Genomic DNA, 20,754 nt, shown 5'->3' on the forward strand with positions numbered 1-20,754 from the left:
GCACATCAAAACTACAGTGAGCTGCTGCCTCCCACCAGTCCGAGTGGCCATCGCTAAAAAGTCTACAAGTAACGAATGCTGGAGAGGGTGCAGAGAAAGGGGAAGCTTCCTACACTGCGGACTGGCGTGAAAGGGAGCGCAACCACGACGGAAAACAGTGTGGAGGTTCCTCACAAAGCCAAAAATACGATTATCACATCATCTAGCAATCCCCCCCCCAGGCACATATCCAGACACAACCGGAATTCAGAAAGATACACGAACCCCCTAATGTTCAAATCAGTACTACTCACAACAGCCAAGACATGGCAACAACCTAACTGTCCATCAACAGGTGAACAAAGAATGAAGATGTGGAACAACGGAATACGACTCAGCCATAAAAAAGAATGAAAGAATGCCATTTGCAGCAACACGGATGCAACCAGACATTCTCACACTACGCGAAGTCAGAGAAAGACAAATACCAGGTGATACCACTTACACGTGGCATCTAAAACATGGCACAAGCGAATCTATGTACAAAACAGACCACGGACCTGTGGAAAGGGTAAGACTTGCGGCCAGCAGGGGTGAGGGCGAAGGACGGCCCGGGGGTTGGGGTCCGGCTACGCAAAGGCTCCACTGCGCATGGATAACCAGAGGCCGTACTGGATGGAGGGCACAGGAACCACAGCCACTCTCCCGAGAGAAACCGGACGGAAAGGGACACAGCAGAAAAGGATGTAGGTGTTCGTGTAACTGAATCACTTTGGCGTGTAAGAAAAACTACCACGACACGGCAAATAAACTGTAGTTTCTAAACTAAAAAAAAAAGAAATGTGACCTGGTACAGCGCGAGGTCGGGAGGACGGGAAAGAACCAGCGAAGGACACAGAAGAGCGACCAGGGGAACCGAGCTCGGAACCAAGTGCGGTCTCCTTGCGGGGAGACAGCCGGCCTCGGACGCTACTCGGAGTCTAAGCAGACTCGGGCTGCGGGCTGTTCTGCTCAATGGTGTGGACTGTGGGGACCCGGCCAGGAAGAGCCGGTGACGTGGGAGGGGCAGCAGCCCAAACGGACCAGCTCGGGAGAGAGGGGGGCGGGGGGGGTCTTGCTTGTAAAGGAAAAGCGGGGTGGCAGCGGGAGGGGGGAGCTCCACTTACGGGAGACGGGGGAGGCCGGCTGCTGATGGGAAGGACGCGGGCGCCAGCGGGGAGAAGGGCCCAAGGGCTGTCCCTCTGACGGAGGGCGAGGCCCCGGGGCTGCCTTTAGGCGGGAGGAGCACGAGCGAGGCGAGGCGTCTGTGGGAAGAGGCGGGAAAGGCCGAGGACGGGCGAAAGCGGCCGGGGGCCCGGGGAGGGGTGGGCCAGGTGGTGCACTGGCCGGTGTGGTTCTGGAAGGGACGACCCAGGACAAAAGCTGGTACCGTAGCGGCCGGACAAGCTAACAGTTGTGAGAACACGTCCACAGGGAGCCGAAGCACCATCCGTCCCCACGACGTTCCGGTGAACCAGCCTGATGAGCCCGCAGCTTGATCACTTCAAGACGAGGCAGAAGGGAGCAGGCCCCGCGCGCTCAGCGTAACCGCCGGCTGCAGCCCAGGCGGCTCGGCCGGCCTTCAGTGAAACCAAACCGCAGACACGTGCAAGCTTGGTCTGCTTTATTGAACGCCGTTAAGTTAAGCAATGAGGCAAGAGAGTACGTGTCACTCATCATCAAGAGGTGCCTCTCATCCCCAAAAGGGACCAAAAAGGATGTTTCTTCCGCAAATGTGCGTGGCACTTTGCTCATTATGCCCACAAGCACTGTGAACAAAGGAACACTCCGGTGGGCTCATCGATCACAAATTCAGACTCACTTTGCCTCAAGTTCCCGACACGGTGGTTTCTAGTGCTAAGGGCAGCTAACTGGCCTGCGATGGTGCACAGCTATGTGGTAAAAATCTTGCACCTGATCTAAGATAAAAGGGAACAAATAAAGTTCCCAGTTCACCAGCTGCAGGTGCAGGACCATTTCTACTGACACAAGGAATCACCCGCTTGCACCGAGAACTATCTTGAGGAAACACTACATCAATGGCTCTGTGATCCTGCTGGTTAATTCGGCTTCTGAGGAAAAACATTCTGTGATCAGCAGTCATTTTGTTTCTGAGTCACGCTACTACTTCTGGGAAGAAACACCAGCTACGTGCCACGCACGTGTGAGAACACAGGATGCTGTGCTCCCCTCAGACGCCCAGCTCCTCCACCGGCAAACGCGGAGGGACGGCCCCAGAGCAGGCTCGCGCGGGCAGTGAAATAAACACTATTTTGACACTCTGTGGGCTCACGAAACGCTAAACTACTTCTACGGTCTGCAAATTTGTCATTACACGACCCCTTGCCCCACATCCTAAGAGTCTAGACCTTATTACCGTCACATACTAGAGACCCACATGTTTCCTTTCTTACACTGCAGCATATATATTACTCTGTGGGACATTGTACTGGCTTCGTCTTAAGAATCCTATTTAGTGTCACTGAAAGGCTTCCTAGAGATTTTCACCTTCCAAGGGCAGCTGACAAGCTACCACATCCTGTCTGTATTCTAGATCACTATATACATCGTAACTCTTAAGACTAAGGGCTTGAACTTCAAACATAACCAGGATCAACAGGAAACTTCTCTTTTCCCCAAACTTCTGTGGGCCACTTGCTAATACATTTACAGCAAAAGGAGTCAGCCGGTGGTCTGCTTTGTCAAGTCTCACGTTTAGGAAACACCACAGAAATTATGGTTAGCGATCCAACTCCAGGAAACCAAGTGAAAGCAGCAAGAGTGCTGTCGGGCAAGTACCCCAGGCGCCCTGCTGAACTAGTTTTCGCTTTATGGTTGTAACCACCTTAGTTGACACACCACAGGGCAGAAGTCTTACACTCGGGAAAGGGGCAAGGGTTTTTTCCCCCCCTCGATGTCCTGTTTTGGATTCAAGAGACTGTAAATGTTCATTTTCCCTTCGAATCAATGCAAGAACGCTCGTTCAGATCATGCTAAAAATCTAACCCCTGGCACGTCTTCTGCATCCCAGAGGTGAGCGTGTCGGCCGAGATTTCTCTGGGCTCTTTCCAGGGTCCCAAATCCTCAGCACGACTTAAAGAGGCGGAGCGGGGGAGAAGGGGGCAGTGGCAACCCCTGGCTGAGCAGAGTCTGCCACCCCCTTGACATGTCACGTAATTGCTTGCTTCTCAAGCTCTTCCTAAAAGTTCCATGTTCTACTGGGGAAAAAAAATGCCATGAGCAACTCTACGTGCGTAGCCTATATTCGTTCAAATGGGGGCGCCTTGCCTATTTCACAGAGGTTCCTGTCATAACCAAATGCAGGACACCGGGCCAGGTCTACCTTCCTGGCGAATGGAAATGCAGGGCAGGACGGGAGCCAGGCTGGGCAGCGAAGGGCAGGTTCAGAGCGCTGGACTATATCGACTAGGATGCAAAAAGCCGCTGGTGTCCTGAGACCAGCACGGGGGTCACCGAGGGCAGGTCTACCTTTCGGTTCTTCTACGTGTCACCTGCGAGCCTGATCCTTCCTGACACCCGTTCCCACGGGGGTCAATCTAACGCCACGCCCCTTCCCGGGCTGGGATCCGCGGCGGCGGTCGGCGTGCAGGGGGTTCAGAGCGGGAGATGCCGCCGCCGCCGCAGCGCGGGTGTCAGGCGGGAGGGGGCCGAGACCGGCAGGCGCCCCGAGTTCCCAACGCCCTGCCTCCGCCCGAGGCTCGCAGGAGCAGGATTCCGTCGTGCACGGGGACACATCTGGACGAACAAGGCCCGACGCAGCAGCGGCTTCCATATGGTGACGCGGGGCGTGGTGACACGGGCCTCGGGAGCTGCCCCCGGGGGCCGGACCGCGTCAAGGGAGAAGCGGCCCCAAGCTGAGTTCCACGTGCTGCGTGAGCCAGCTGACCTCCGCCCCCGGGTCAGCCTCCTCGACGGGGCGGATGGGCGCCGCCAGGTTTTTGAAATCGTGCTTCAGCTTGAAGCACACGGTCACGTCGCCCTCCTCACGCTGCGGGGTCACTTTGATGAAAACACCCACTTTGTTGGCCTTCCTGAAGGCCACCACGCTACGGAAAGAAAGAAGCACAGCGTCAGGAAGGTCGCCAGTCAGCCAGGCCGGCGCGGCTCACTGTCCTTTTAGGGCCCAACAGGAAGTCTCTGGTCAGGAAATAACCACCCGTGTTTGTTTCTCCAGCAAAATGTTCATCTTTTTTTTTTTTAATACTACGAAAGTAAAATAGAGGCATAAAAATGTGCATGGGAAGAAGTGTACTTTCCTCTTATTTTCTTCTCTAGCACAAAACACAGAAAAACCGTGACCCGCTGGGCTCTTAACCTCCCTACCAGATACTTTTCTGTGCATTTACACTTTTTTGCCTTTTTTTTTTTTTGGTCTTTTTGCCGTTTTCTTGGGCTGCTCCCGCGGCATTATGGAGGTTCCCAGGCTGGGGGTCGAATCGGAGCTGTAGCCGATGGCCCACACCCCAGCCACAGCCACGCCGGATCCTTAACCCACGGAGCAAGGCCAGGGACCCGCAACCTCACGGTTCCTCGTCGGAGTCGTTAACTGCTGCGCCATGACGGGAACTCCCCTTTTCTGCCTCTTTAAGCTAAGCAACACCAAAGGGCACCCGATCCTGTCATTTGCTCTTCGTCTCTCTGCCTGCCACAGACACCTGTGCCCATCAGCACACCGAGCTCTGCCCGGTCTCGTCCTGGGTGCATGGCATCCTGCCATCTCAGGACCACAGCCTTACAGCCCTCCTCTGCGACCGTCACCTCCTCACAGCAACCTGTACACACACCGTAACAGTCCTACAGGATACAGACTGAGGCTACCTCAGAGTTTAAAGGAGTTTCTGGAATACCACAGATCCGTGTGTTTTGTCAATAACCTCTGTAAATTGGGAATTTTTAGAATAGAAAAAATCTCTTTAGATGAAGTTTCAGTTCTCTGACAGGCATACGACGTTTTTATTTTACTTATTTTTTTGATTTTCTTGAAGTTTATGTTTTAACAGTTTAGCTTCTTTAACAAGGCAATGAAATAAACAGAACTTCATCTACTATCCAAATGATTTTCTTCACTCTCAGTTACTAAAACTGAACACTTACATTTGTCTGTATTATGTTATTAATTCCCAGGTACCTGAAAGTCCTATAAAAATATAATAATGTGAAATACACTCCACCTTTCACTAATCTGTCCTGTATTCTGACTGGAATTGATCTCAGATGAGCTTTCCAGGAGTTTATCTGGGCTTAACAAAATTCTGTGCTTAATTAATGTAATTTAATTAAGAACCCATAAAAGCAAGGAAAACAGAGAATGCATTTTGGAGCAACTAAGCAAACCTTTGATTTGCATCAGATTCATTTTTCAAAAGTTCAGTTAAAAACAGTAAAAAAGAAAAAGTTAAAAGTACAGCTTTTTGGCCTTAATTTTCTAGGCAACAACTGATATCTGGGAAGCTTTTTTTTTTTCTTTTTTTTTTTTTTTAAATTCACATTCCTGGCACCTAGCCCTTCTCTGGTATCTCTACACAGAGTCCTAGATAAGTGCTGGGGTCTAGGACTCTCTATATAGAATAAAAAAAAAAGAAAACAAAACACCCCCCATGGGACTTTCTGCAGTTAGCAAGTCCCCATACTAATCTCACCTTTGCCCTCTGCCCTCTCTCTTTTTCCAACTTATCTCATATTCATAATTCTTTTCAACCCGTGAAATTACCCAGTCAAGAAGTCTTTATACCTAGTTCTCTCTGATCAAAGAACTGACGCTATTTCTGTTTTTAGACTGGAACCGGCTGATGTGGCCCTCATTAAGGAAAGGTCTGTTTCTTTACTTCTCGGTTATTAGGTGTGAGAGAACAAAATCTGTTAATTCCTCTAAGGGGGAAAATCAGGCACTTGAGGAGTTCCTGCTGTAGCACAGTGGAAGCGAATCCGACTAGGAACCAGGAGGTTTCGGGTTTTATCCCTGCCCTTGCTCAGTGGGTTGAGTATCTGGCACTGCCATGAGATGTGACGTAGGCCGGCAGCTACAGCTCTGATTCGACCCCCAGCCTGGGAATCTCCATATGCCGCGGGTGCAGCCCTAAAAAGCAAAAAATGAAATAAAATCAGGCACTTGAAAATTTTTTAACGTGGAAAACCCAAGTTAAAAAACTGTGCCTAGGAGTTCCCGTTGTGGCTCAGCGGTTAACGAATCCAACTAGGAACGATGAGGTTTCGGGTTCGATCCCTGGCCTTGCTCGGTGGGTTAAGGATCCACCGTTACCGTGAGTTGTGGTGTAGGTCGCAGATGCGGCTCGGATCCCGTGTTGCTGTGGCTATGGTGTAGGCTGGTGGCTACAGCTCTGATTTGACCCCTAGCCTAGGAACCTCTATGTGCTGTGGGAGCGGCCCTAGAAAAGGCAAAAAGAGAAAAAACCAACCAACCAAACAAACCTATGCCCAAAGAATGGTTCCAATTAGGGAAATGTTAATGGTTCTTGTTTCTTGTGGTGACATTTTATTTTCTTCATTGTTTTATATAAACACACACACACACATTCAACAAGCTTCCTTAGTAATTATTTTTATAAAGAAGAAAAAATTACTTGAAATAACTCAAATGAGAAAACTGAGACCTATGAGTGGGCCTCCTGCATCAGCCACTGGTTGCGGGAGCGTGGCTGGTGCCAGGCGGCCGCAGGAAGCTCACTTACTCAGGATCGTCCGGAAAGTCCTGGGGCTCTGCCAACTCGTCGTACTCCGCTGCCGCGTCCTTGCCGGCGAGGACGAGCTCCGTGGGGGGCACCGAGACCTGGAGAGCAACACAGAGAGGCTGGCCTCAGAAGGGGCTCATTCAACAGACCGCAGTCAAGCTCTGCACCACCTAGCCCGACACCGGCATCGGCAGGACGTTCAAGAAACATACACGAGACCTTTCTTTTTTCTGGCTGTGGTGGGCGGTGGCTTGATGCGGGATCTCAGTTCCCAGACCCACCACGGTGGGGAAAGTGCCAAATCCTAACCGACCAGCCCGCCAGGGAATTCCCAGGAACACAGACCTTTCTAATAAAAGTATGAGAACAAAGAAAGAATGACAACATCGAGTGAGTGCTCCCTCACTGGGGCTGCAGGGGGGAGTTCACGTGGGGAGGCCATGCGGGCTTCAGCTGGGCCTTTTTCGTTTCTGGCGGAGCCTGTGGCAGGCAGGAAGCTCCCGAGCCAGGGATCAAACTCGCACCATAACAGTGATCAGAGCCACAACAATGATAACACCAGGTCCTTAACCCACTAGGCCACCAGGGAACTCCAAATTGTCTTTAATGTTTTCTTTCTTAAGGGGATGGGGCACATTATTCTCCATTACTCTTACACTTTGTGGTGCTATATTATTCTTACTGCACCACCTAGACACACCGAAGTCAGCAGAACTATCATGTTTGCTACATTATTCTTATACTTTGTGGTTCTTCTTTTTTTTCTTTCTTTTTTTTTTTTTTTTGTCTTTTTTTTTTTGTTGCTGTTGTTGCTATTTCTTCGGCCGCTCCCGCGGCATATGGAGGTTCCCAGGCTAGGGGTCCAATCGGAGCTGTAGCCGCCGGCCTACGCCAGAGCCACAGCAACACGGGATCCGAGCCGCGTCTGCAACCTATACCACAGCTCACGGCAACAGATCGTTAACCCACTGAGCAAGGGCAGGGACCGAACCCGCAACCTCATGGTTCCTAGTCGGATTCGTTAACCACTGCGCCACGACGGGAACTCCCCTTTTTTTTTTTTAATTTAAAATTTTCTTTGTCTTTTCAGGGGCGCACCCTCAGCATACGGAGGTTCCCAGGCTAGAGGTCTAACGGAGAGCTACAGCTGCCAGTCTACACCACAGACACAGCAACGCCAGATCCGAGCTGTGTCTGTGACCTACAGCACAGCTCACGGCAACGCCGGATCCTGAACCCACTGAGTGAGACCAAGGATGGAACCCGTATCCTCATGGTTCCTAGTTAGATTCACTTCCACTGCGCCATGACCGGAACGCGTTTCTTTTTTTTTAAGGAAAAACAGTAGGTCCAACCTAGAGCCTGAAATGGGGATAAGGAAAACACTCTTCAGACTAATCCTTATGCTGTCACTAGGCTTCAACTCTGCTGGGTTGGAGGTTAGCGGATCAAGGCCACCGCATCTCTAATTCCGGACGCAAGTGCACTGGGGAAGAGACGGAAAACAGCCGGTTCATAAGCTGGGTATACGCTTCAGGCACTGATTTCTGCCTCGGTCCCCGTGGGCCAAGCTCATCAGTACCACTTTCGAAAGGAGCAAGGATGGATGAACGTCAGCTCCTCTGCCAGTGATGCTGGCAGAGGAGGCCACCACCAAGCAGAAGGGGCAGAAGACATCAAGAGCTGTCCGACGAGGAAGCGCCACTTGGCCAACAGCTCATTAAAGGCACAGACACCCTTTCCGCCACCTTTTGTTGGGGAACAGGCTCAACTTCGAGTCAGCAGCAGATGGTCCACAGAGAAAAGCTCTTGCCTGAAAACCCGAAGCACTAGATGAAGCACGAGCTAGCAAGATGCAGAAGGACCACACTTGGCTCATTAACCCGAGAGGCCACACCACCTATTTTCAGGGTGAGCTGGGGCCGGGTATGCCCTGCACAAGCAGGGGCGTCTGGGGGAGGCCCCGGAGCCACAAAGAGAAGCTGTTTCCTCTGCGTCTTCAAGAACCTGTGGGCCCTGGACAGAGGGAGGGGTGTGGGCCTGGCTGCGAGGGGAGCAGGGACGGGAAGGAGGAGTTGGAGACAAAACAAAGAGCGCGGGCAATTCCCAGGAGGGTCTCACTGTATCTACTCGACTAACAACCACTAACAAGAGAATGCTGGGTCTGGGGTCCCAGGGAAGACCCCCCGGAAGAAAAGAAAAGTGAGGACATCAGAGAGCTCTTTCTTTTTTCTTTTTAGGGCCGAACCGGTGGCATATGGAGGTGCCCAAGCTGGGGGTCAAATCGGAGCTACAGCTGCGGGCCTACACCACAGCCACAGCAATGCGGGATCCGAGCTGCGTCTGCGACCCACACCACAGCTCACGGCAATGCCGGACCCTGAACCGGGTGAGGCCAGGGATCGAACCCACGCCCTCACGGATACCTGTCAGATTCGTTTCCGCTGAGCCACGACGGGAATTCCTAAAGAGCTTTTAAGCTCTGCCAGGGAATCTGGACTTCAACCCAAAGTCAGAGGGACACCAAACCAGCAGCACACCAAGGTCAGATTTTATGACCAAGGTTAGCTTTTAAAAAGATCACCCTAGTGGCAAGACGGAAGATGGGCTGGCACAGAAGTGGGGTGAACTGAAACCAGTCAGGAAGTGACTGTCACAGTCCAGGTCAGAAACAGCGAGACCTCCCAAAAGGGCAGCGGCAGCGTGAAAAGTCAAGGGGTGAGATCCAGGGCAAGGCCCTGAGGACTGCCCGCACTGAGACGGTGCGGCCCGGAGGGCCGGGTCAGACGGGGCACCGCAGGGAGTCGGGGCCGGTCCCGCGGAGACACAAGCCGCCTACCTTAGCGGTGCTGTTGGTGTCGTCGGGGTCCCCCTCCTCACACTCCAGCAGCGTCACATGGGTGAGGTTCTCCACCGGGTTCGTCAGAGTCAGGAGGACCTGGCTCTCCTGGGGACGAGAACAGGCGTCTCTCAGACGGGGCCCGCGGCTGCCCCCAGGGCCACTTTCTCCGACGCTTGGCCCCAAACCCATCACCCCCACCGCACCCTGCGCCTCTTCGGCAGTAACCCCCACAGGCACCTCTCGGAGCGTCACCAGCTCCCATGTCGCCCATGTTGGGCGACATGTGCCCTGGGGCTGCTGCTTCACGGAGGAAATGGGACAGATCCCATAGAAACGGCCACTTACTGGACCCAGAAATTCCGAGGAATCTACTTCTAAGATTTCCTGAACACCTGTTTGGTATGCTCTTGAAATGAGGAAGAAAATCTTGGAAGTGAACAAGGACTGTAACAGTGCGCAGCACGAGAGAACTGAAGTGGCTGCGGCAGAACCTTCTGTCATTCGCTGGGGTGTCCGTGTGGGAGGCAAGGGCCTCAGAGAAGGGAGGGGCTGCGTGGGAAAGACGCAGCCCGGCGGACGCCTCACACAACGCGCACACGCGCGCTGCTGGAGAAGCTCCTGGCTGGACGAGGGCTCCGGGGTCCAACAGCTCTGCCCAGGCCCCGGTGATGCCAGCGCTGCGGCCGGCAGGCATCCTCGGACACCCCGAGGGTGCTCTCGTCAAGAACCCCGCTTAGAGACACTTAAAATCGCAATCCCTTATTGTCTCAAACTTCCCTTCTGCTCCCCTGGCTACTGCCTCCTAGACGCCAAATACGAGCAGCCGCCACACACACACACACACACACACACACACACGCGCACATACACACGCATGCACGCTTGCGTCTCTGACCGATTCTCTCCCTTCCTGTTCCAAAGCGCGGTACTGACCTTCATGTAGCGGAGGTTGGGGATGGACATGATTCTCACTTCTGGGATGTAGTTGCTACGGCGTGAACAAAACAACGCGTTAATGCGCACTGGAGTCTCTTAAGTTAGCACCTTTTTAAGCTAGTGAAGCAAAGAAAGGATGTCTCCATGTCAGTTAGACCCGTCAGAGAAAAAGACTTTTATTTTTCGTCCTTTTAGGGCCGCGCCTGCGGCACATGGAGGTTCCCAGGCGAGGGGTCGAATCGGAGCTGTGGCTGTCCGCCTATACCCCAGCCACAGCCACAGCGGATCCGAGCCACATCTGTGACCTACCCCACAGCTCACGGCAACGCCGGATCCTCAACCCACTGAGCGAGGCCAGGGATCAAACCTGTGTCCTCATGGCTACTAGTCAGGTTCGTTACTGCGGAGCCACAATGGGGACTCCAGGCAACGTTTTCAGTCAGTTACCAACACTGACCGTGTAATCGTCACCGCAACGGTTCCGACAGAACGTTACCCTGTGACAAAGACGAAGAAACCAGCGAAGGAGGGGAAGTGGCCAAGATTCAAACCTAGGCCATCTGGCTCCCGGGTCCCACTCCCAACCCCTCGTCACGCTGCCTCTCTAAATAAGACAAGAGAATACTACCCTGAGGGTTTTGGTTCCGGACTCAAGACTGCCCGGGTTCAAATCCCAGCTCAGCGTTTCTATCCCGAGATGCCTCTTGTAAAGAGCAGCATGAGGTATTTGCCTCTTTGTGTCCCGCTTTCCTCATTATAAAATGAGGCCCATGAACACACCTGCATCCTGAGGGTCCTGTTAAGAACAAGTAACACGTGCCCGCGACGAAAGCACACGGAGACGTTATCCCGCGCACGTGAACAGGGTGGGCTGGGGAGGCGCATATCGGAGCACCACGGCAGTGAGCCACCGAACTTCAGACCAGACATCCTTACGGGTGCTCAGTCACCCGAGTAACTTCACATGCACACAAAGTCAAGGGTGCCAGCACTGAGGATTTGCAGGTGGCTGCTCTGATGTGCGGCCAGAGGCCATACAGTAAGGTTCCCAGGTGACTCTGCCGCGATGCAGGAAATGAAAGCCCTGGTTGCGATGCAAGCTTAAGAAATGGATGTGAGGGAGTTCCCGCTGTGGCTCAGTGGTTAATGAATCCGACTAGGAACCATGAGGTTGCAGGTTCGATCCCCGGCATTGTTCAGTGGGTTAAGGACCCGGCGTTGCCCTGAGCTATAGTGTAGGTCACAGGTGTGGCTCAGATCCTGAGTTGCTGTGGCTCTGGCGTAGGCCGGTGGCTACGGCTCTGATTAGACCTCTAGCCTGGGAACCTCCATGTGCCGTGGGAGCGCCCCTAGAAAAGATAGGGAAAAAAAAAAAAAAAAAAAAGAAATGGATGTGAGGCACATCCTGCCACTCGGGTGTCAGCAATGAATGGAATTCTTAATCAACTTCATGAACCATTTTTGTAGCCCTAACCAGTCATGCATTAAATAACAGGAAAACAGAACATACTGTACGGTGATTTACAGTTACAAAGCCTTTGTGAATCTAATAGCTTATCTGGTCATTCTCCACCACGGCAAGACAGACTGGTGCTATTCTCACTTGAGAGATGAAGGAAATACGTGTAGACAAATTCTGGAAGTGACAGAGCCTATAGCCGGCACCCTAGCTCCTTCCTCCTAAGCCACAGACCAGCTTCTCTCTACCATTCTGACTGCCAATGACTTCTTTTTCATTGCTGCATAATATTCCAAACACGTGTATCTCAATGTAACAAATTATTTCTTTGTTAATGGTTCATCAACTTGACATTAAAGTTATTTCCAGCTCTCTGCCATTAAAATGTTACAACATACATCCTTACAAATGTGTTTTTATATATTGGTCTTTATATACTGCTTCTGTTTCTGCAGCATAGATTCCTGAGAGAGTACTACCGGTTCAAAGGTCTACATCATTTTGTCTTGACAGTCCAGACCACTCTCCAAAAAAAGCCTCAAGCAATTCACAGCCTACCAACAATGCATACAAATACGCTTAGCCACATTCTCATGAGCATGCAATATTATTTATTATTTTTTTTCCTATCAAGGCTCAGCCTATTTCCACATATTTACTGGCCATATGGAGTTTCTCTTCTGTTCAAATCCTTTGCCTTCTCCTCTTCCCTGCCCATTTCAGGGATGTTACATTTTTATTTACTAGGAGTAGCAAATATTCTTTCTTGCTCTAGTGACTCAGGTCTCTGTTACTGATTTTGTTTTTTTGCCAAGGTCACAGCTGGCTATTTTCCTTGCTGCCTCACTTAGGAAAGGGCTCTCTCACCCTAAAGTCCAGACAACAATTTCCTATTTTTTCTTGCTTGACAGGTGATTTTCATACACAAAATGCCCTTTTACTGACAAGCCCCAGTGAGTTAACACTAATTTAATCACTCTATTCCACTCAAACTGTTACCAGAACACTGTTCAGTAAAATGAACAGGGATATCCTTTAATCGGCTACGCTTTTTCACTTTCAAAATTTAAAGCTCATTCCCAAACTTAGGTACTGCACCATTTGTACTGAATGACTAGTGGCTGTCCATCTAGTAACACACGCCACCCTATCACACGTCTCCGACAGAAACACCCTGGAGTCTATGCCTCCAGAACTGCCTTAAACTCCCTGGTGTGTATTTCAGAACTGAAACAGGAAAAGAAGAGCAAAATTATTTTGACGCAGCTTCTTTTTTAAGCCAAGAGTAAGCAAACTTCACATTGGAAAAAAAAAAAAAAAAAAAAAAAACGCAGAAAAAAATTAGTAACCCCAAACACTAAAACATCCCAAAATACTCACACAGCAACCAGCTGGATTTTGAATTTGATAGATGTTGGATTAAATTCTGGCTTGCTCAAATTATGTTCACATTGCTAAAAAGAAAACCACAGCGTGTTATCAGGAGAGAATAAGGACGCCCTCTGCTGACTGAGGGCTGCCAAACCCAGGAGGAAAACGCTTAGGCCACCCCCGTTTGGTCTGGTTTGACTCTGCTCCAAGACCCGGGGTTCTGAAATAATGCACTACTACAACCAGGGCAGACAAGGGATGGTCCGGACTTCTGGAAGTCACCCGCCACAACACCAGGTATCACAGCCTTGCAGAGCTTCGACCTACCACCAGAACCAGAACCACCACACAGGCAGTGCTGACCGTATGCGAACAACGTGGCGTTGGCTGAGTTCTCCCCTCCTGTTTCCTAGCACCTGCTTTAGCGCAGGGGTGCAGGCTTTCCCGCGACCTGTCAAGTACAGACCGTTTTCCTTTCTGGTCTGTCTGACGCAGCGACTCCGCCCTCACCCAGAGGTCAGATACTCTCTCCATCTCCTTCTACGAGTCTTGCTCTTCAGATTTACGCTTTGAAGGTTCCAACATTCCTGAAGCTGACTTGTGTGTGTGATGTGACGCAGAGACCCAATTCCGCTTCTCTCGTAAAATCTTTGGACCTAACACACCAGTCTTTCCCAATGAGCTGCAATGTCATATTTAGTAAAATTAAGCTTCCTCACATGCAGGACTCTGTTTCTACTTGCCCAAAGAAATAGCAAAAAGACAAAAAAAAAAAAAGAAAAGAAAAGAAATCCAGTGAGTACTGAAACTTCCCCAAACGTTCCAGGCATTTTGCTTTGCCTTCTCACTCTCCCCTCTCCTTCTCTTCCTCCCTTCTCCCCTGGTCCCTTTTTCTCTGGGTTCTGTTTGGATCAGGAATTGAAGTCTACACACTGTGTGTGGCCGCCAATGCCTCTTCAGTCTCTCCCAGCCTAGGGCTGGGGTAGGTGACAACAGCAGCCACCAGTCACTTGAAGTTACTCAAATGAATGTCATCGGAGAAGGATTCGGGACCTCAGCATGCACTACGGCACCTCGACTGCTCGGCAGCCCCACGCGGGTGGCGGCGACCACGCTGGACGGTGCGTCACACAAACACTCCCATCGTTGTGGCAAGTCCTGCCGGAAGGCATGGCCCTCAGCGAAAAGGCATCCTAGCTTTCTTTCTTTTTCTTTCACCATTTAATTATTGAAGAAACTCTGCTCTTTCTTCCATAGACTCCCAGAGCCTGGATTTTGCTGATTATTTTTCTTCCTTTCTTTGATTCTTCATTTTTGGCCACCCCACGGCACATGGAGTTCCGAGGCGGGGGATCAGATGGGAGCTGCAGTTGCAACCGAAGCCACAGCTGCGGCAATGCCGGGTCCTTTAACCCGCTGCACCAGGCTCAGATCAAACCTGCGTCCTGGGGCTGCAGAGATGCTGCCGATCCTGTTGTGCCACAGCGGGAACTCCTCTTGCTTTATTTTAAACTGATTAATATTCTTTTGACTTAAATCTATGTACTTATTAGTGTTGTGCCAATTTCTGCTGTACGGCCAGCACAGGGACCCAGTTGTGCATATACATACGTTCTTTTCCTCATGCTATTTTCCACCATGCTCTACCCCAAGAGACTGGATAAAGTCTCTGTGCCGTACCGCAGGGGCTCCATTGCTTACCCACTTTAAACATAATAGTTTACACTAGCCCCAAACTGCCAGTTAAACTGATTATTTTTTATGACTCCTTTCTGTTTCATCTCTACTAGCCTAAAAGCCTTATATTCTTAAATTACTCTCTTAGGGCTTAGCAGTATAAATTTAACCTTTAGAAACCAGTTTCCACATCTGTAAAACAAGGTAACCATAGTACCTACCTCGCAGAACTAACTAAGAGGATTAAGTTTATCCTGAAAGCCTTCAAACAGTGCCTGGACACTAGCATATTATGAGCATTTTCTGTTTTTTTTTTGTTTTTTAGGGCCGCACCTGCGGCATATGGAGGTTCCCAGGCTAGGGGTCACATTGGCGCTACAGCTGCCGGCCTACACCACAGCCACAGCAACGTAGGATCTGAGCCACATCTGTGACCTACACCTCAGCTCACGGATCCTTAACCCACTGAGCAAGGCCAAGGATCAAACCCTCAGCCCCATGGATCCTAGTCGGGTTCGTTAACTGCTGAGCCATTTTCTCTATTTGCTGCATTCCAGAGGCTTTGATATGGGCAAGCTACAATCCCGTTAACTTTTTCCGCTGCTTTTCTCTCACACCAACAGCAACTCTACAGAAAGCGGTACTTACCCTGCAGCGCAGGGACCGTTTGATCAGAAGATGCTTGTGCCGAGGATAGAGCTGGGAGGCACAGATGGGCTGGAAGTCAGGCTGCAAGAGGCGCTGCTGAAGGGTGGTCACTAGCACGTAAGGCAGAAACCAAGCTTAGTTTAGGTGACTTGCTCAAAATCAGGCACATATGACATAACTACATGACGTAACACTGCCTTCCTGAACAGTGTTTCGAAAACTACAACATAGAAATTTAGCAGACATTTTAAAATTCTTCAAGTGATTACATCTATTTTATTTTCTACAGGGTTCGTTTTACCGCAAACAACATGCCGTTAAAAATCTCAACTCACGAGGCGTAAGTGATAAAAGCAGCAGTACACGCACAATAAAACCACAGAATCGTGTATAACATTACCCTCTGTTAGGTTGACTGGTCTCGTGTAATAGTCTTCAGGCAGAGGTTCCACTTCATCCACAGCCTGAGCTGGCTCAATCTTTATCTCCTTCTGGTCCTCTCCTTCTTTAAGGCTAGGGCAGAAAAACAGCAACCTCTTAGCGTCCTCCTGACTGGCGCCAGAGTCCATGGCGTCAGCAGCTGGAGTCTTCCTCTACCGCAGAATGCTCCTCCCGCTTAGGTCTTTTCTGAGTGTCTTCTTCCCCACTGGCACCTATTATTCACTTTAAAACCATGTTCTTTCAATATTCACTTTTCAAATGTTATTTTCTTTTTTTGGCCACACTCACAACATATGAAGTCCCAGGCCAGGGATCAAACCCCTGCTAAAGCAATGACTCAGGCTGCTGTATTGACAACGCTGGATCCACAACCTGCTGGGCCACAAGGGAATTTTTCAATATTGATTATAATACCTGCTTTTTCCTTTTTTTGCTGGGGGGAGGTAGCGAAAAAAAATTTTCTTTATTGAGGTATAGATAATTTATAATTTTCCTTTAATTTCTGCTATACAGGAAAGTGACCCAGTCATTTACACACACACACACACTTTTTTTCATGCTATTTTCCATCACGGTCTATTCCAAGAGATTGGATAGTTCCCCATGCTGTACATACAGTAGGACCCCGCTGCTCGTCCATCCTAAACGCAAGAGTTTGCATCCACCAACCCCACGCTCCCTGTCCACCCACTCCCTCCCCTCCCCTGGCAACCACAAGTCTGCGCTCCATGTCCATGATCTGCTTCTGTCTTCTAAACAGGATCATTTGTGCCATATTTAATTTTATTTATTTATTTTTATTTTTTATTTTTTTGGTCTTTTTGCCATTTCTTGGGCCACTCCCACGGCATATGGAGGTCCCAGGCTAGGGGTCGAATCGGAGCAGTAGCCACCGGCCGACGCCAGAGCCACAGCAACGTGGGATCCGGGCCGTGTCTGCAACCTACACCACAGCTCACGGCAACACCAGGTCCTTAACCCCGAGTGAGGCCAGGGATCGAACCTGCAACCTCATGGTTCCTAGTCGGATTCGTTAACCAATGCGCCACGATGGGAACTCCCTATGTCATTATTATTTATTTATTTATTTTTTTGTCTTTTTGCTATTTCTTTGGGCCGCTCCCGCGGCATGTGGAGGTTCCCAGGCTAGGGGTCGAATTGGAGCTGTAGCCGCCAGCCTACGCCAGAGCCACAGCAACTCAGGATCTGAGCCGCGTCTGTGACCTGCACCACAGCTCACGGCAACGCCGGATCGCCAACCCACTGAGCAAGGGCAGGGACCGAACCCGCAACCTCATGGTTCCTAGTCAGATTCGTTAACCACTGCGCCACGACGGGAACCCCTATTTTTTTTTTTGGTTTTGTTTTGTTTTGTTTTTTTGTCTTGTTTTTTTGTCTTGTTGTTGTTGTTGCTATTTCTTGGGCCGATCCCGAGGCACATGGAGGTTCCCAGGCCAGGGATTGAATCGGAGCTGTAGCCACCGGCCTACACCAGAGCCACAGCAACGCGGGATCCGAGCCGAGTCTGCAACCTACACCACAGCTCACGGCAACGCCGGATCGTTAACCCACTGAGCAAGGGCAGGGACCGAACCCGCAACCTCATGGTTCCTAGGCGGATTCGTTAACCACTGCGCCACGACGGGAACTCCGGGAACCCCTATTTTTGATCCTACATATAGATGATGTCACATGAATAAGTTTTTTCCTCGAAGTCATTTAATGTTCAAACTTACGAAAGTCCGGCAAGGGCAGTGATGGTTGTGCCAGCTCGTGGTCGCTGAAGTCTGGTTCCAAGACCGTATTTGTCCTAAACAGAGTTCAGAAATTCCTATTAGAAACCCCAGTTTTATACATCCTAGTTATCCAAACAAATAATTTTGGGAGCGACAGCATGAGAAGCTCAGGGAATAAGCGGAAAAAAAAAAAAAAAAAAGCTTATTTGAAAGCTTCTTTTTGTAGTCCCGTATCATCTTATCCTGAAAATTATAACAAAAGCACTACACAGACATATTAAAACTACCTACAGTGAAAATGAGTAAAATGTGATTTTTAACCTAAAACTGTTTCACGCTAAGGCTTAGACCAGAACTAAGTGGAGTCTCTAAGACAGACGACGAATGTCTTCTTGGAATACAAACGATCCCGAGCTAACTTCCTGAGGGTTAGCAAGAACCAGAGAAGAGAACTTACCACTACATGAATAGTATGTTGCTGTAGGCCCCCAAATAGCAGCAGGTTGCAACAGAGACAAAAAAATGCAGCGTAAGATAGAAGCAAACTCATACAGCAGGCAGGTTATAGGGGAGAGTTGGAGGAATAACACATGTAACTCAAATTCCCTTCCTAATTACACGAGTGCATGTACTAATCATACCCTTGGATTATTCCAAAAATGCATCAGGACGTCATTAAAATCACTGGCAAATGTGGGTGTTTTGCAAGTTTTAATGTTTTATTAAATTCTAAACTAGACAGTTTTATGTGGATCTTAGCAATTTTGAGGGGTTTAATGGCGTAACTAATTCTCATGCATGGGGCAGTACTGACAAGTTACTTAACCTCAAGAGTAAAACGGGGATATACCAGCTATTCCACAGGATTGTTGTGAGGACTGAACAAAAAAAAAAAAATGTGTAAAGTGCTCCTTCAGCACAGAGCCTGACACATAAATGGTACTCGTTAAATGCCAACCTGCTTGGCTCCAAGTAATCATACAGAAAATAAATTGTTCTGTGAAATAAACAACTCGTGGGACAACAGCAAAAGCTCCAAATCCAAATTTCTTTGTTATTTTTTGCTTTTGAGGGTCACACCTGCGGCATATGGAGGTTCCTAGGCTAAGGATTAAATCGGAGCTGTAGCCGCCTACACCACAGCGACGTGGGATCCAAGCCACGCCTGTGACCTACCCCACAGCTCACGGCAACACTGGATCATTACTGGCGGAGCACGGCCAGGAACGAACCCGTGTCCTCACGGATGCTAGTCAGGGTCATTAGCACTGAGCCACCACGGGAACCCTCCAAATCCTAATTTTTTGCTTGTGACTGGTGGTATACAAACAGTCGAGAGTGGCTTTCATAAATAATTCCTATTTAAAACTATACTTCCATATACTCCTGCTTATTTAACCACAAAATGCTCTGTATACAAGTGTGTTTCTTACTGGAGAAACACTGGAAGGTGCCAATAAATTCTGAAATCTAAAGCTGGGAAACCACTGTTACTAGGATGCCAAAGATGGGCCGGCTGTTACATGGGTAATATGGATAAGACCTACCACTTGCCCACATTCTTCTGATTTGCTGTAAATACCCCAAAGCTGTAAATCTGGGTGCCTAGAGAGTTAAACAGGAGCCTCCTGAGGAACAGTCAGAAGAGAAGGGGAGTGGCGGAAAGGGAGGTACCAACGTCCTTGAACTCAGATGCCTCAAACAGAACCGCTGACACGGCAAAGGCCTCACTCCCGGACCCAGACACCATCACCTGGGCCCTTCCCTGCCGGCCGTCATCCGGGAGTCCGGGGACAACAGCCATTCTCTGAAACGCTCACTGTTCCCTCTCCACACTGGTCTCGATCAATCAACGGCAAACTCCTTTTGCACCAGGTCCTCACCGAGAAAGCCAAAGGCATGTAGTTTCTACGCCGCGCCAGCTTCTTGCGATCTCGTTCAACCTTCTCCTTCTGAGCAAGCTGCTGGTAATATTCAATCAGTTTGTTCATCTGCAAGAAAGCAAAGACTCAGGATCTATTTCATGAAAAAGCTCACAAGAAGCATACACAATTACTCAACCACACCGACTAGACACATAATGAGCAGAAAACAGGAAATTATTAAGGTGGGCAAGTCGACCCTTCTCTTCAAAAAGAACGTCACTGCACGCTCTATTTTCAGAATCGAAACGGAACCCTCCCGTTCAACAAACGGAAGAAAAGGCCTGAAAACGTCTGTTCTCCTCACTGCTCTTTAACCGCACTGCCTGCCTCCCCTTTCCACCGTTCCTGTTTCTCTGCATGGCCACAGAACCATCCATTTCTACGGATGTGACATTTTATCCTCTATTTTCTACCCCACTCTGTCACATATTTTCATTTCTGAAATACGTTTTAATCATAAAAGCAATATACGGTACCTGTGAGAAGTGCAAACAAGACACACACAAAGAATAAAAAGTGAAACTTCTCATTTCTCTCCTGCGCCCAAGTCCACCCTCCCTCTCACCAGAGGAATCCACTATCATAGCTTAGATATGCTTCTTACAGTCTGATACTATATCCTGCATGCACTAAAAAATCTGTGTAGACGTAAGGCTTTCATTTGTATAAAAATACAGGTCTCTCTATTTTTCTTATCAGGGAAAAAGAATCACTATTTTAAAATTTTATGCTAAGAGCATTATGACCTTTCCATCCAGTACAAGTATTTCTACATCATTGCGATTTTTTTTTTTTTTTTTGCTTTTTTGGCCGCCCCACGGCATATGGAGTTCCTGGGCCAGGGATCAGATCTGAGCCACAGCTGCAGCAACATGGGACCCCAAGCCCACTGCGCTGGGCCAGGGATTTAACGTGCGCCCAGCGCGCGAGACGCCACCCATCCTGTTGTGCCTCACTGTTTTGAAAGGCTGCATCTTATTACACAGCCCAG

General features: G+C 49.6%; 1 protein-coding gene across 2 annotated transcripts in view; it reads right to left on the reverse strand.

The window, feature by feature from the left end:
- The window catches only part of DCTN4 (dynactin subunit 4), a 32,923-nt gene continuing 13,794 nt past the window's right edge, over nucleotides 1,626-20,754 (reverse strand). Inside the window, exons 4-12 of one of the 2 annotated variants that reach the window (XM_021079895.1) lie at nucleotides 19,722-19,829; nucleotides 17,839-17,912; nucleotides 16,062-16,174; nucleotides 15,662-15,771; nucleotides 13,346-13,419; nucleotides 10,504-10,558; nucleotides 9,568-9,675; nucleotides 6,729-6,826; nucleotides 1,626-4,085 (exon numbers count right to left, since the gene is read on the reverse strand). In XM_021079895.1, coding sequence (XP_020935554.1) covers nucleotides 3,872-4,085; nucleotides 6,729-6,826; nucleotides 9,568-9,675; nucleotides 10,504-10,558; nucleotides 13,346-13,419; nucleotides 15,662-15,771; nucleotides 16,062-16,174; nucleotides 17,839-17,912; nucleotides 19,722-19,829 — 954 coding nt within the window. In that variant the 3' untranslated portion in view covers nucleotides 1,626-3,871. 2 annotated transcript variants of the gene reach the window in all.

Source organism: Sus scrofa, chromosome 2 (genome assembly GCF_000003025.6).
Source record: "Sus scrofa isolate TJ Tabasco breed Duroc chromosome 2, Sscrofa11.1, whole genome shotgun sequence".
NCBI classification, from domain to species: domain Eukaryota; kingdom Metazoa; phylum Chordata; class Mammalia; order Artiodactyla; family Suidae; genus Sus; species Sus scrofa.